Genomic DNA, 12,679 nt, shown 5'->3' on the forward strand with positions numbered 1-12,679 from the left:
AGGCTTAACAATATATATATATATATATATATATATATATATATATATATATATATATATATATATATATATATATATTGTGTATATAATTTTTATTGAATTATAAATAGTACATTTATAATTAAATAAAAAGTATATACACTATATATTATAATATTACATAAAATATGGTAAATAACATCCTTTTTTAGTTAATTATTTTATATAGTATCTCTGTTGCATGTCAAAAAAGAAATGAAAAGACAAGAAAATGAACGGGGTGTCCTGAACAGTGTAGGGCGCTTTATTGATTGGATGAGAGATTTAGTTTTGATGGGTTGTGACATTTTGCTCACATCTACTTTAGTGTCTGTGTATGTGTATATGAAGAAGTGTAGGGAGAACACCAACAGCTTCCTGCTAGATTTGGGATGTATAGAGAGAGAGAGAGAGAGAGAGAGGAAAATAAAGCTTCATATTTCATTGGCGTAAGAGGAAAGGATGGAAAACACAATTTCTTTGGGCAGGGGCTCAGTGCTGATAAAAAAGCTATTTGTATTCCACAGTCATTCGGAGGCTTTGGCCTGTTTGGCGGCTGCATATTTGTAAACACGGGCCCTTCGGAGCTACTTAATCTTTCAGTACACAAACGGCGAGCACGCCATGAAAGAGAGAGTGAGAAAGAGATGTGGCAGAGGAGGTTTTATACGTGTTGCGCTGTAAAACTGCTTATATTTCTCTTCGGTTTTGATGTACAGCAGTGGAGGACCACGCTGCGATGACTGCGCTTCAGACAAATGCAACACGCTACGTGCTGAAATACAAAGCTGCGGGTGAACTGTGGTGGGAGGATGATGTTGTTTGTGTGACTCAAATGGTCTTTCATGATGCGTCTGGGATCAGTAAGATCATCACACACACTAAAATGACTGTATGCTTATTCCTACATGAAAGCACACATACATGTGTGTATTGTGTGTGTTGCATGGTTAGTGGGGCGTGATCGAGCCAATCAGAGCGCCACCTGTCAGCTAGTGACTCTCCGGCCTACAGATATGACCCTCAGATGCTCACTTACACACAGTTAAACCAGATAAATAAACACACACACCAGCCAAACACATACAAGCCAGACTACAGTACTCATGAATATGGAGCATTATGCAACGAGATGAACGAACATGCTATGATGATTTTTGTAGCGTGTGCATGTAGAAAAATAGTTGTCTCTTGATACACCTGAATAATTAATACGTGTTTGCTACATCTGGACCTAAAGGGAGATTTTATTGCTCAGATGTTGCACTTTCATAGCTCAGAAGACATAATGGACTTTAATTAAAGAATCAACAATGTCTTGAATAGAGCTCAGTTGTGAAATATAGATTAAAAATATGTGTTCATTATAAAAAATTTAGAGTTTTAAATAGTTTCATTGTACTTCATTGAACATTGTACTTGTGTTCTATTCTATTCTATTCTGTTCTGTTGGCCTAAAATTTCTGAGGAAAAGTAAAAATACACACACATAATAATTACTGTTTAATAAAATTAGCTATGAAATTAATAATGAAATTGGTTATAAAATCAATGTCACTATTGTATATCAGGCTATTTAATTTGGAAGAATTTGAAGTGAAATGTGAGTTTGTTTTGAAATCTTTTGATTTAAGATTTAGTAGTTCATCTTATTGTTAACTAAAACTAAAACTATTCAAAGTTCAATCATGACAACTCTCTGAAGATTTTAGAATGGTGATGGATATGACAATGTTAATGTATTCGGTCTTGGCAGAATAGATCTGCTACGCTGCTGCTGCTGTTGGTTATGGCTGCAGTTGTAGTTTATTGCTGCTGCTGCAAGCAAGTACAGGAACTTACCAATGCATATGGCGTTACGGTGCCGTGAGTATTTAAGACATACTGCTGCTGCACAAATAGCACATAAAATAACCCGTAGCAGATCTATACAGGTGGAGCTGGGGAGGGTGGAGGGTTTCAGAGAAACTCTGAAAGCGTGCTGCAAGAATCTCAAGTGAATGCTAGCCAGCCATATAAATGCAAGGCAGTAAGCTCATTGGCTGCATATGCAGCATGCACCAATCAGCTTGTGCCAAGTCGTTTAACTCTCTGAATATCATCAGTTATGTTAACAACCCATCAGCCTGCGCCATCTTTGTTTTAAATGATTGAAAAAAGGCTGAAATAAAACAATAATGAAATTAAAAACGAAAATAAAACAGAATATATAAATATCAGGTGAAAAACTAACTTAAACTACATTTAGAAATGTTACTTTGACAACTAACTGAAATACATGTTTAATCTAAAGTACATAAATTACTCAAATTAATTTTGTTTTATATATAAACAGAAATATTAAACAAAAAGTAATACAAATGACAAAAGTACAACAAAAGTATAAAATAAAATATAAATAAAATTACCCAAATTAAAATGAAAACTAAAAATATATAAATATGAAAGATAATTTAAATATGGGTGTGCATAAGACTGACATGACACCTTCATAATCATGACATGACACATGTCATGAATATGAAGGATGTTTTATGCATGTTTATGACAACTGTCATTAAGTGTCATTCGCTCAGTTATGTCATTCTTAATGGAAATATGACATTATTTGACCTAACCCTAACCTAACCTAACCCCTACCCTTACCCCTAACCATAGCCCATAACAAAGACATCTCAAACAATGTCATTTTTGCATAAAAAATTACATAACTGAGCGAATGACACTTAATGACAGTTGTCATAAACATGCATAAAAAAACCTTCATATTCATGACATGTGTCATGTCATGATTATGTAGGTGACATGTCAGTCTTATGCACACCCCTTCAAGTAAAGTGTAACCATCAATACTATAACAGTATACAAAAGTACTAGAATTCAACAAAATACTAAACTAACAGTGATCTGAGAACAGTTCACATCTACATTGCTGTCAAGGAGAAACAATTGAGATATTATTTGTGCTTGTTATTTCTCACATCCACAGTGGTTGTTTTGTTCGCACACAATCGAAAACTTCCAGAGAATCAACTGCTACAACACCACTCAAAAATTACATTAACAATGCAAACTTTTTCTTTGAGACGTTCTGATCTGCATCAAGCACAAAACAGAAAACACAGCATACTCATCTAAATAAAAGAGTATGAATCAAAGCGGACTCCCCCAGTGTTATTTTCTTGGACAATACAGAAAGAAAGTTTAATTAAAAGCAAACACAAGTCTGATGGAGGACGACATGCGCGTGAATGGGGCCTCATCGATCTATGTTGACGCCAAGCTTCAGTGAGGCCGCTGGAAAGCAGACACCAGGAAATGTAAAAATGACGGTAAGAGAAAGGAAAAAATAAAACACGGAGAGAAAAAGTAGCCTCTTTCCGCTTGGTGACACAAGGGATTACATCCAACCCCTTTCAGATGAGCCGCATAGGAAATTCTCTTGTATTCTCGGCTTCCTCGCGCTTTGCATGACAATGTGGTGGCTATCTAATCAAAACCAAACAGCGGCAGGGAAAAAGAGAGAGAGAGAAAACCACTTTAGAAAGAAAGGCCGATGTGAGGAGGCAAATCTGAGGAGGAACAAAAAATAACAGGTATGAGAGGAAAACAAAAAGGAAGAGGCATCGCTGGAGTCCCTGTAGGACCAAACACACACACACACACACACACACACACACACACACTCTCTAAGTGGATGTTGCTGGCAGCTCAATGAGCTCAGTTTTCAGCTGAAAACCACAGTTAGTGCTTCACTGCTGTAGTTTCCTCAGAAGCGATTCTCTGTTGCCGTATCGAATTCTCCTCCAAAACACTGAAACACCATGTAGTTACCCATAATTCTACATGCTGGGCGTGTTTCATTCTCCTCTGCCGTGTCTCAGCCTGGGGTTTGGGGAAAGCTGCCTCTATTCTTGTTTTTTTTACTCTCTAAAATGCTGATGTTCGTGATTCTTTCCTAATGTTAAAGTACTTTTTCTCAGCCTAACCTTGCTGATACTTAACCTTTGGCTTAACCAATGGCGTGTTTGGGGGGCGGGGCTAACTGTTTGGCTGGAATGGGTGGAAGAAGTGTTTGGATGAAAATTAATTAATTTACATATATTTTTGATCAAATATCAAATACAAATAAAATAAAATAAAAAAAAACTTTTTGCTGACTGAAGTAAGGCTGTACAGAAAGTATTATGGACTTTTTAATACCATTTTTATACCAGTTTATGTAAAATATATCAAAATATAATCTTAAATATATAAACTGTCCTTTAGTTTCTGAATTAAGTGTTTTTCAACTAATCTGTTAAGTGAACGATGCAATGACTCGCATGAATTTGGAATGGCATACTAATTTATTTCTACTATATAAAAATAGAAAATAGAAATTTCTTACAAAAAGTAAGAAATAACCAGTAATTTTAATGAATCCTTTGAGTGAAGGACTTAACGACTCACTCATAAGGAGTCATTTGTTTTGTTCTGAATGAATCAGTGTTTTTGAATGAATAGTTTAAATTAATTATGACTCACTCATTAAGACTTAGCATCACCTATTGCATCACCTATTGGTGTAACTATGTAATAATCCTAAAAAGAAAGATTTGCTAATGAACAGATTGACAAAAGGATTATTATTATTTTTAATTTAATACCCCTTTTAAGTAAAACTGGTTGCAAGTTTCACACTAAATCTGCTTTTAGCATAAAAGGCAGGCGCTTATTGGTATAATGCCAACAAATGTCTTTAAATTACAAAAAAAAAAAAAATGGTTGTGTGCTTCTTTACTCATTCCACCCATAAGAGCAAATTTGCTGAGATTTGAATTAGCTTCTGCTAATTCCTGAGGCAATGGTGCTGTTGTTTAAATAATTAAAGATAATAACCTTAAGATTGCAACTCGGTTAGCACACACTGCTCATTGCATTGATGGCTTGATTTTGCCTTCAGCTGCACCTTATTCTGATTCCGTTAAAGACAAAATCCACTGATGTGGAACAAGCGTTGAGAAAAACCAAAGTCATTTTATTTGAGACTAATAGTCTCTGGATGGCTAATACATCTGTCTCAGAGGCCGGTGGGCAGAGCCGCGTACGCATGTGTGTATAATTACACAAATGTGTTCATTAGGAATTAAAAAAAGAACAAAAGCAGCTTTTGACCATTAACCTCACACGCATGCTCACGACAGCACCTCAAGTCAGCGAACGTGGGTCATATCTGAACAGCTACACCTCTGCCAGAACAAACAGATGGAGAGAGAAGGACAGCCAGAGGTGGAGAGCGACAGGAGGGGTACAAACACGTACAGATCGGAGGAACTTATAGAACAGAAGAGGGAGAGAATGAGAGGAAAGGTTGCTGCTGGTCAGCAGATTGATCTGTAATAATGAAATCTGATGGGAGCTCTAATGACGTTTCTCTCTCTCATCAGCTGTGAGATGATGCTGTCAGATAATCACGAGCGCAAATCTGTTCGTCTCACTTACAAATCCACCGAGGCTGAATGGAATCTGTAAGAATGAGAGTGACAGAATGATAAACAAAATTTTTAACAGAATTTGTGTTGCATGAGTGCTTATTATTATTTTATGTTGTTGCTTACTGGCCAAAAGTCAAAATAGGCGACGCCCACATCTAAGGTGTTGCTAGGTGTGTCCTAGAGTGTTTGGGTGGTTGCTAGGGTGTGTCATTTTTTTTACACATTGCTGTGCAGTATTTTGGGTGGAAAATAGAATGTTGGGGTGGTTGCTAGGGTACTCTGATTGGTTGCTAAGGTGTTGCTAGAGTTTTTGGTGGTTGCTTACAGATTTGTGACCCTGGACCAAAAAAACAGTCATAAGGGTCAATTTTTTTTATTTATTTATTTTTTTAAATTGATACAACTATTTGAAAATCTGGAATCTGAGGGTGCAAAAAATCTAAATATTGAAAAAAAATCACCTTTAAAGTTGTCCAAATTAAGTTCTTAGCATTGCATATTACTAATTAAAAATAGAAAATATTAGAATAATATTAGTATTAGAAAATATCTTCATGGAACATGATCTTTACTTAATATCCTAATGATTTTTGGCATAAAAGAAAAATCAATAATTCTGACCCATACAATATATTGTTGGCTATTGTTACAAATATACCTGTGTGACTTATGACTGGTTTTGTGGTCCATGGTCACATTTGTGCAAAATTCAGAATTTTTATTTGTATGAATTTGAATCAGCCATGTAACTAACTGAATTCACAAAGAATTCTAGGTCTAGTTTTTTCTAGTAAAAGTACAGTTTTTATAGTTAGACAGTCAGTGGAATTGCATTGCACTGCATAAAAAATATAATATTGCTAAATCTATTTACTAAACAAAATAAAAACCACAGAATTCATTAAATAAAATTGTATAAAAATTGAATAAAATGTGCATTTATTGTCTGTCAAGCAAAAATCCAACACCACACTTCTCTGCAAGCATATGTTAAGGTATCAATTATGACTCATCCCGCATCTACAAGCTGAATACTCAAGGTTAGTGATTTTTAACAGGCCCTTGACCCCAAGTACGAGCTTTAGTAATAGCAAGAGCTAAATATGCTTCTAAGTCTGCTATGCGTGTGTGCAACCAGCTTGTGTCCCATTCGCTAAATCTACAGTTTGGTGTGTGACCTTGAACAAAGACACCTTCAGCATTCTCTCTTTGAGCCAGTCTCTCCCGTTGGGTAACAAATGGGCCAATTCCCAGGGGATTCAGCTGTCCGTCTCATGTCACCTAACGCCCGTCTCTACTCTGGCCCCCTGCCATCCGGCTCTTTTATTACCTCCACAGGGAAAAGAAAAGAGTCGCTGAGAGCCGCTCCACTCTTGGGCCTGGCGGGACGACAGCCAGAGGCGATCCGACCACCCTCTCAGACACCTGTCAGAAAGATGCGCTCACAATCAAATCCCGAGTACAGTAGGATCCAGGCCAGACGCTGAGTGTTTTTAATGCTAGCTACTCTAGGACATTAGCCATACTGCAGTATCACACGGCTCTATACTAACCACACGGTTCTCCCACCACAAATCAGTACTTCAGTACGAACTGAGGTTCAGCTCTTCAAAAGTACATCCAGTAATTCTGCTGTGTTTTGTAGTTTAAACAGTGGAGCATGTTGTGAGCAAAACCAAGGTCATGCGTTTGATTCCCAGAGAACTGATAAAACATAGCTTTAATGAAATTATTTTGGATAAATACAGTTAAATTGGATAATACAGTTTGGATAATACAGTTTTAAAAGTGTCAGCCAGTTATTTTACATTGAAATTAAAATAAATAAATAAATGAATAGAAGGAAGTACATAAAATAAGTATATACAATATAATATAATAAAATAAAATACAAACAATAAAAATAAATACATAAAATATATATATTAAAATAAAAAGAATAAAGCCATAAATAAACACATACAAATAAAATATAATTAAATATACATAAAATAAATGGTAACACTTTATTTTACAGTGTCCCTGTTTCACGTTACATGTACTGACTATCGTAATAACAATAAATGCATAATTACATACAAAATACATACAAATAAAAACACAGTAAAAATAAAATAAATACAATTCACACACACACACACACACACACACAGTATATACAGTACATCATGTACAATTTAATCCATTGCACCTATTTTTTTTTTACATGCTGTTGTTAATCAGCTGTATTGATATATCTGATAAATGGTTGAGGTGATGGATGATTATTATAGAAGGCTGGTCGGTCGGCCTGCATCGGTTCCATAAGTCTCTGGTTTATGAGAGGTCTTAGATGTGACACTTACGACTTATTATATCACCATGAGGAATATTCCCTGCCCTACTTTTCAATGCCGGCGACACTACGAGGACGAACAAGGGCATTTTTACAAATACACAACCGTACAGCTGTCCTATATATGTCAAGAAAGCATACAGAAAAAGACTGTAAGCTGTACACACTAATATTGCTGTAACTTACAGACTCTCACAGACCATTTTGAGCTTTATGAGCAGCAATTGTGTAAATCACACACACACACACACACATACACACACACACACACATTGTCAGTAGCAGGGGACAGGGACATTAATTGGACTGGGCCTGGTGGGTCCTCAGGCTGGTATCCAGGGTCTCGGTCTGTCTTAGCACTGATCCGTAATGAGCCAATTATCCGGCTCTGGCCTGGCCCGGCCCGGCCCCCTTTATAAACCACTGTTTACTCCAATTAATTATTAACACACCTGCAGTTCTGGTGTGAATCAAATCTGAATAGACTCCAGGTTAAGGGGTCCCTGAGGTGGGACCCTTATTAAAATGTTGTGCTCTGTTTTTCTTGTCAGGGGAAAGTCGTTCTTCAGGAGATACAGAGGCCAGACATTTCTCCTTCTCTCTCACTCAGCTTCTCGATTTTGCTCAGTCCACAGATATTCTGCAGGACGGAGTGTGTGCAGTGACTTACATACACAATAAGCAGAGTTTTCCAACTGATAGAGACTAATATTGAACAAATCTTTCAGACTGAATCCTTAATGAATTGTTTTAACTGACTCACTATAGCCAAGAGGTACAATCTTCTTCTAATTTGTTATCGTATTTGTGCACTTCAAAAAATTATCTTCTTACTCAGTCTTGTTTTTCCAGTACAAATATCTAAACATTCTTAAATCAAGATCAATTTACTTGAGAAGCAAAATGCCATAAAATTTTAAATCCATATTTTGTTTTCTGAAAAATTTATTAAAATTAAATGAGTTTTGCGTAAAACAAGAAAAAGAAAAAACTGCCAATGGTGTAAGAAAAAAAACTTTTCTGGTTGAATTAAGTTTATTTTTCTTACCCCATTGCCAGATATTTTTCTTGTTTTAAGCATTAACTCACTTCATTTTGATATTTATTTTTTATTTATTTACTAACTGCTTCACAGCTAGCAGGGTACATTCTCACAACTTTCACTTGTGTTTTTTAAAAGTTATATAAATTAGTAATGTTCATGGAACATTCTTTAACACTGAGAAAAAACATTCGAAGAACAACATCCTCGCCCAAACAAACAACACATAGATCGTGTGTGTCATCTGGTGTCAAATAGCGCTGCCACGGATGCACACACCTTCTAAATGCTCTACTAGTGCTCGCCATAATATTAATAGATAGCTCTTACTTTTTCCTTGAAAATGCACGCTTCAAACAGAACAGTCAATGAAGACGAAGAAGAGAATGATGTGTAGCTCCCGGCACCGATTTATACTGTAGTCGCACCGGTAGTGACGTCATGGCTGTCGCCGGCCAACGAGTTGGTGTTTTTTCAATGTATGCTTCAGACACGGGTCACGACGAGGCGTTCCCCATAGCGACCCCTAGAGGACGCAGTTCGAAGTTCCCATGAAAGGGAACATTCGTAGTACAAAATTCTTTATCATGTTATTTGTATTCGGTGAATGTTCCAAGAAACATTTTCTGTATCCTTTAAATAACACTCTATTCATGACAAGAAAACTGGAAACTTTAACATTCTTAGAATATAAAAAAATAAACATTCAAATAACACTGAATTTCAGGTGAAAACAAAGTTAGTAGAATGTTGAAAGAAACCTTTTTATAACCTTTAAATAACGCTGTAATCATGACAAAAAACAGGACATTTCAACATTTTAGAAACATTTCAAAATGTTCCTACAACAATTTTATAACCTAAATGTATTATTTGGGTTTTGACGTTAAAAAACGTCTCTAGGTTACGTATGTAACCATGGTTCCCCGAGGGAACGAGACGCTGCGTTGAGATTCACTTTGGGAACACCCTGCTTGACTGCGTTCTGAAGCACGTGTCAAATCAGCCCAATGGAGCAGCGAGACATCACGAGCGGGGTGACATAAGCACCAGAAAGTATAAAAGCGCATCCAGCAGAGCGCAAACCTGCTTTGATGAAGTAGCGTCTGCAGGGATGCAGGGAGTATGGCAAAGAGACGCAGCGTCTCGTTCCCTCGGGGAACCATGGTTACATACGTAACCTAGAGACGTTTCCCTTAAGGAACTCGAGCTGCGTTGAGATTCGCTTTGGGAACGAGAATACCCACTGCACCATACTACCAAGTCCCTGCCTGTGTGTGTGTATCTTATGAGCACATCACGAAGAGAGAACTTGGGAACCTGGGGTAGATGCCAGGTCTAGGTTGTAAAAGCGGACAAAAGTGTGCGGAGAGGACCAGCCCGCCGCAGCACAAATGTCCTGCAAGGCCACACCCAAGTTGAAAGCTTTGGAGGCCGCCATACTCCTGGTCGAGTGCGCTCTGACCCCCATAGGAGACGGGAGGCCAGAGGACTCGTAAGCTAGTGAGATGGCCTCGACCACCCACCTACTCATGGTCTGCTTGGTCGCTGGAGATGTTTTTTTTGGCAGACCAAAACAAACAAACAGCTGATCTGCCTTACGCCATGGGGCAGCTCTGTGTGCGTAAGCGTCCAGTGCTCGAACTGGACAGAGCAGATTAAGCCTTTCTTGGCCTACTTCCTGGAATGGAGGAGGACAGAATGCCTGAAGTACTATGGGCCCCGGTGAAGAAGTGGGCACCTTAGGGACCTTCCCAGCCTTCAGGTAAAGGAATGCCCTAACCATGCCTGGAGCAAATTCCAGGCACGAAACAGAAAGTGCCTGAAGATCCCCGATCCTTTTTAGTGAGGAAATAGCGAGCAGAAAGATGGTCTTGAGCGTGAGCAACTTGACCGAAACTTCTTCTATGGGTTCAAAGGGGGCATTGCATAAGCCCTCCAGAACCACAGCCAGGTCCCATGACAGGTCCCATGACACCTTAGTGCGCTGTGCCGGCCTCAGCCTCAGGGTGCCACGGAGGAAACGAGTGATAAGTGGGTGTCTTCCCAATGATTGACCACCCGGAAGAGCATGGTAAGCAGCTAAGGCCGCCACGTATACCTTCAGAGTGGAGGGGGCTACTAGCAACAGACGGGCCCCATCCCGGGGTACTCTCTCCAGAACTCCCTTGCTCTTAGAGAGAAGAGCTTCCCCTGAGCCCACAGAAGGATCTGGCGCGCCAGCTTGTACAAGGGACGCTAACGCAGACCCCCCTGCCGATTGATGTAGGAGACCACCGATGTGTTGTCTGTGCGAACAAGCACATGATGCCCCCTTAGGTCTGGAAGGAAGTGTGTCAGAGCTCGAAACACGGCCAGCATCTCCAGGCAGTTGATGTGCCAAAAGAGATGATGGCTGTCCCACAGATCCTGGGCAGAGCGGCCACTCACGACCACTCCCCAGCCCATGAGAAATAGCGCGGTTCAGAAGACGGAGATCTAAGATCGGACGCAACCCCCCATCCTTCTTCGGAACGATGATGTAACGGCTGTAGAACCCGGAGAGGCGGAACACGTTCTATGGCCCCCTTCCTCAAAAGAGTATCTACTTCTTGTTCCATTACCAGAGCCTGCTCGGGGCCCACTAGTGTGGGGATGACCCTGTTGAAACGAGGCGGACGAGAACCGAACTGGATTCTGTAACCTTTCTCTACAATCTGCAGGACACATTTTGAGATATTTGGTAGAAGTTTCCACGCTGCCAGAAAATCTACTAAGGGAACCAGCCTCTCGAGGCTGGCCTCTGGTGTTATTAGAGGAGCCAGTTCGGTGCCCTGAAGCGGATGATCGGCAGGGAACGACCGACCTGACTGCTGTAGCACCCTCACTCGAGGGGGCGAGCTCTCCCGTGCCGTACCGTTGCCGAGCGGCAGCTGGGAATTTCGCTCGTTGGAGCTCACTGAGCCCTGAAGCACCGAGGGTGGCAGGGGTATCAGTGACTCTCCGTGAGGGCACTGAGGAGGATCAGGCACCGTATACTGAGGTGTTATCCTTTCCTCCCCAGGTGGGGCTGCCCTCAGGGGCCTGACGATGTTGGCGTCAGGACCACTTAGTCGAGGTCCTCTTCAACAAAATAATGGTCCGCAGAGCTGTCTTCGGTCTAGAAGACCCCGACTGAGAGCGTCGCCCCGACCCACGTTCTTTTTGCGGAAGGGTGCGGGTTGCAACGCTCTGCTTTTGTGACTGGCGGTATGAGGAGCTTGACAGCTGGGGCTGCTACCTCTCAGCAGCCCCATGAGCCTGGGAGCGACGAGGGAGGAAACGCTGAAACGCCGCCGCTTGCTTCCTCACCACCTGAAACCACAGTATTCAGTGACAGTGTTAACTGCATCGCCGAAAAGGCCATAGGGCGAGAGCGGGGCGTCTAGGAGGAAGAATCTGTCCTTATCTTGCATATCGGACAGATTCAACCACAGATGCCGCTCTGTGGCCACCATTGCTGCCATTGAACGGCAGATGGCTCTGGCCGTTTCTTTGGTGGCTCGGCGGGACAAATCTGTGGCCCGACGCAGTTTAGCTACCATGTCAGATTCCTCCTCCTCCCTGTCATTCAGGTCCTTGAGCAGGTCAGCCTGGTATGCTTGTAACACCGCCATGGTGTGCAAACATGCGCCAGCCTGACCTGCCACCGTATAAGCTTTCCCAACCAGACTAGATGTCATCTTAACAGGCCTGGTGGGAAGCTTCGGGGCCTTCAGGGATGATGCTGAGGATGGGGAGAGATAGCTCACAAGCGTCTGCTCCACCATTGGCATCGTCCCATATTCC

At 40.4% G+C, this 12,679-nt stretch overlaps 1 protein-coding gene across 1 annotated transcript in view; it reads right to left on the reverse strand.

Annotated features, from left to right (window-relative positions):
• The window catches only part of LOC107592898 (calmodulin-binding transcription activator 1-like), a 60,288-nt gene extending 48,141 nt beyond the window's left edge, over window positions 1–12,147 (reverse strand). The window contains exon 1 of the mRNA XM_016282474.1: window positions 12,049–12,147. Within this exon, the coding sequence (XP_016137960.1) occupies window positions 12,049–12,147 (99 nt within the window). The remainder of the gene's footprint in view (window positions 1–12,048) is intronic.
• Window positions 12,148–12,679: the final 532 nt, after the last annotated feature.

This window comes from Sinocyclocheilus grahami, unplaced genomic scaffold (genome assembly GCF_001515645.1).
Source record: "Sinocyclocheilus grahami isolate Dianchi unplaced genomic scaffold, SAMN03320097.WGS_v1.1 scaffold160.1, whole genome shotgun sequence".
Lineage (NCBI taxonomy): Eukaryota > Metazoa > Chordata > Actinopteri > Cypriniformes > Cyprinidae > Sinocyclocheilus > Sinocyclocheilus grahami.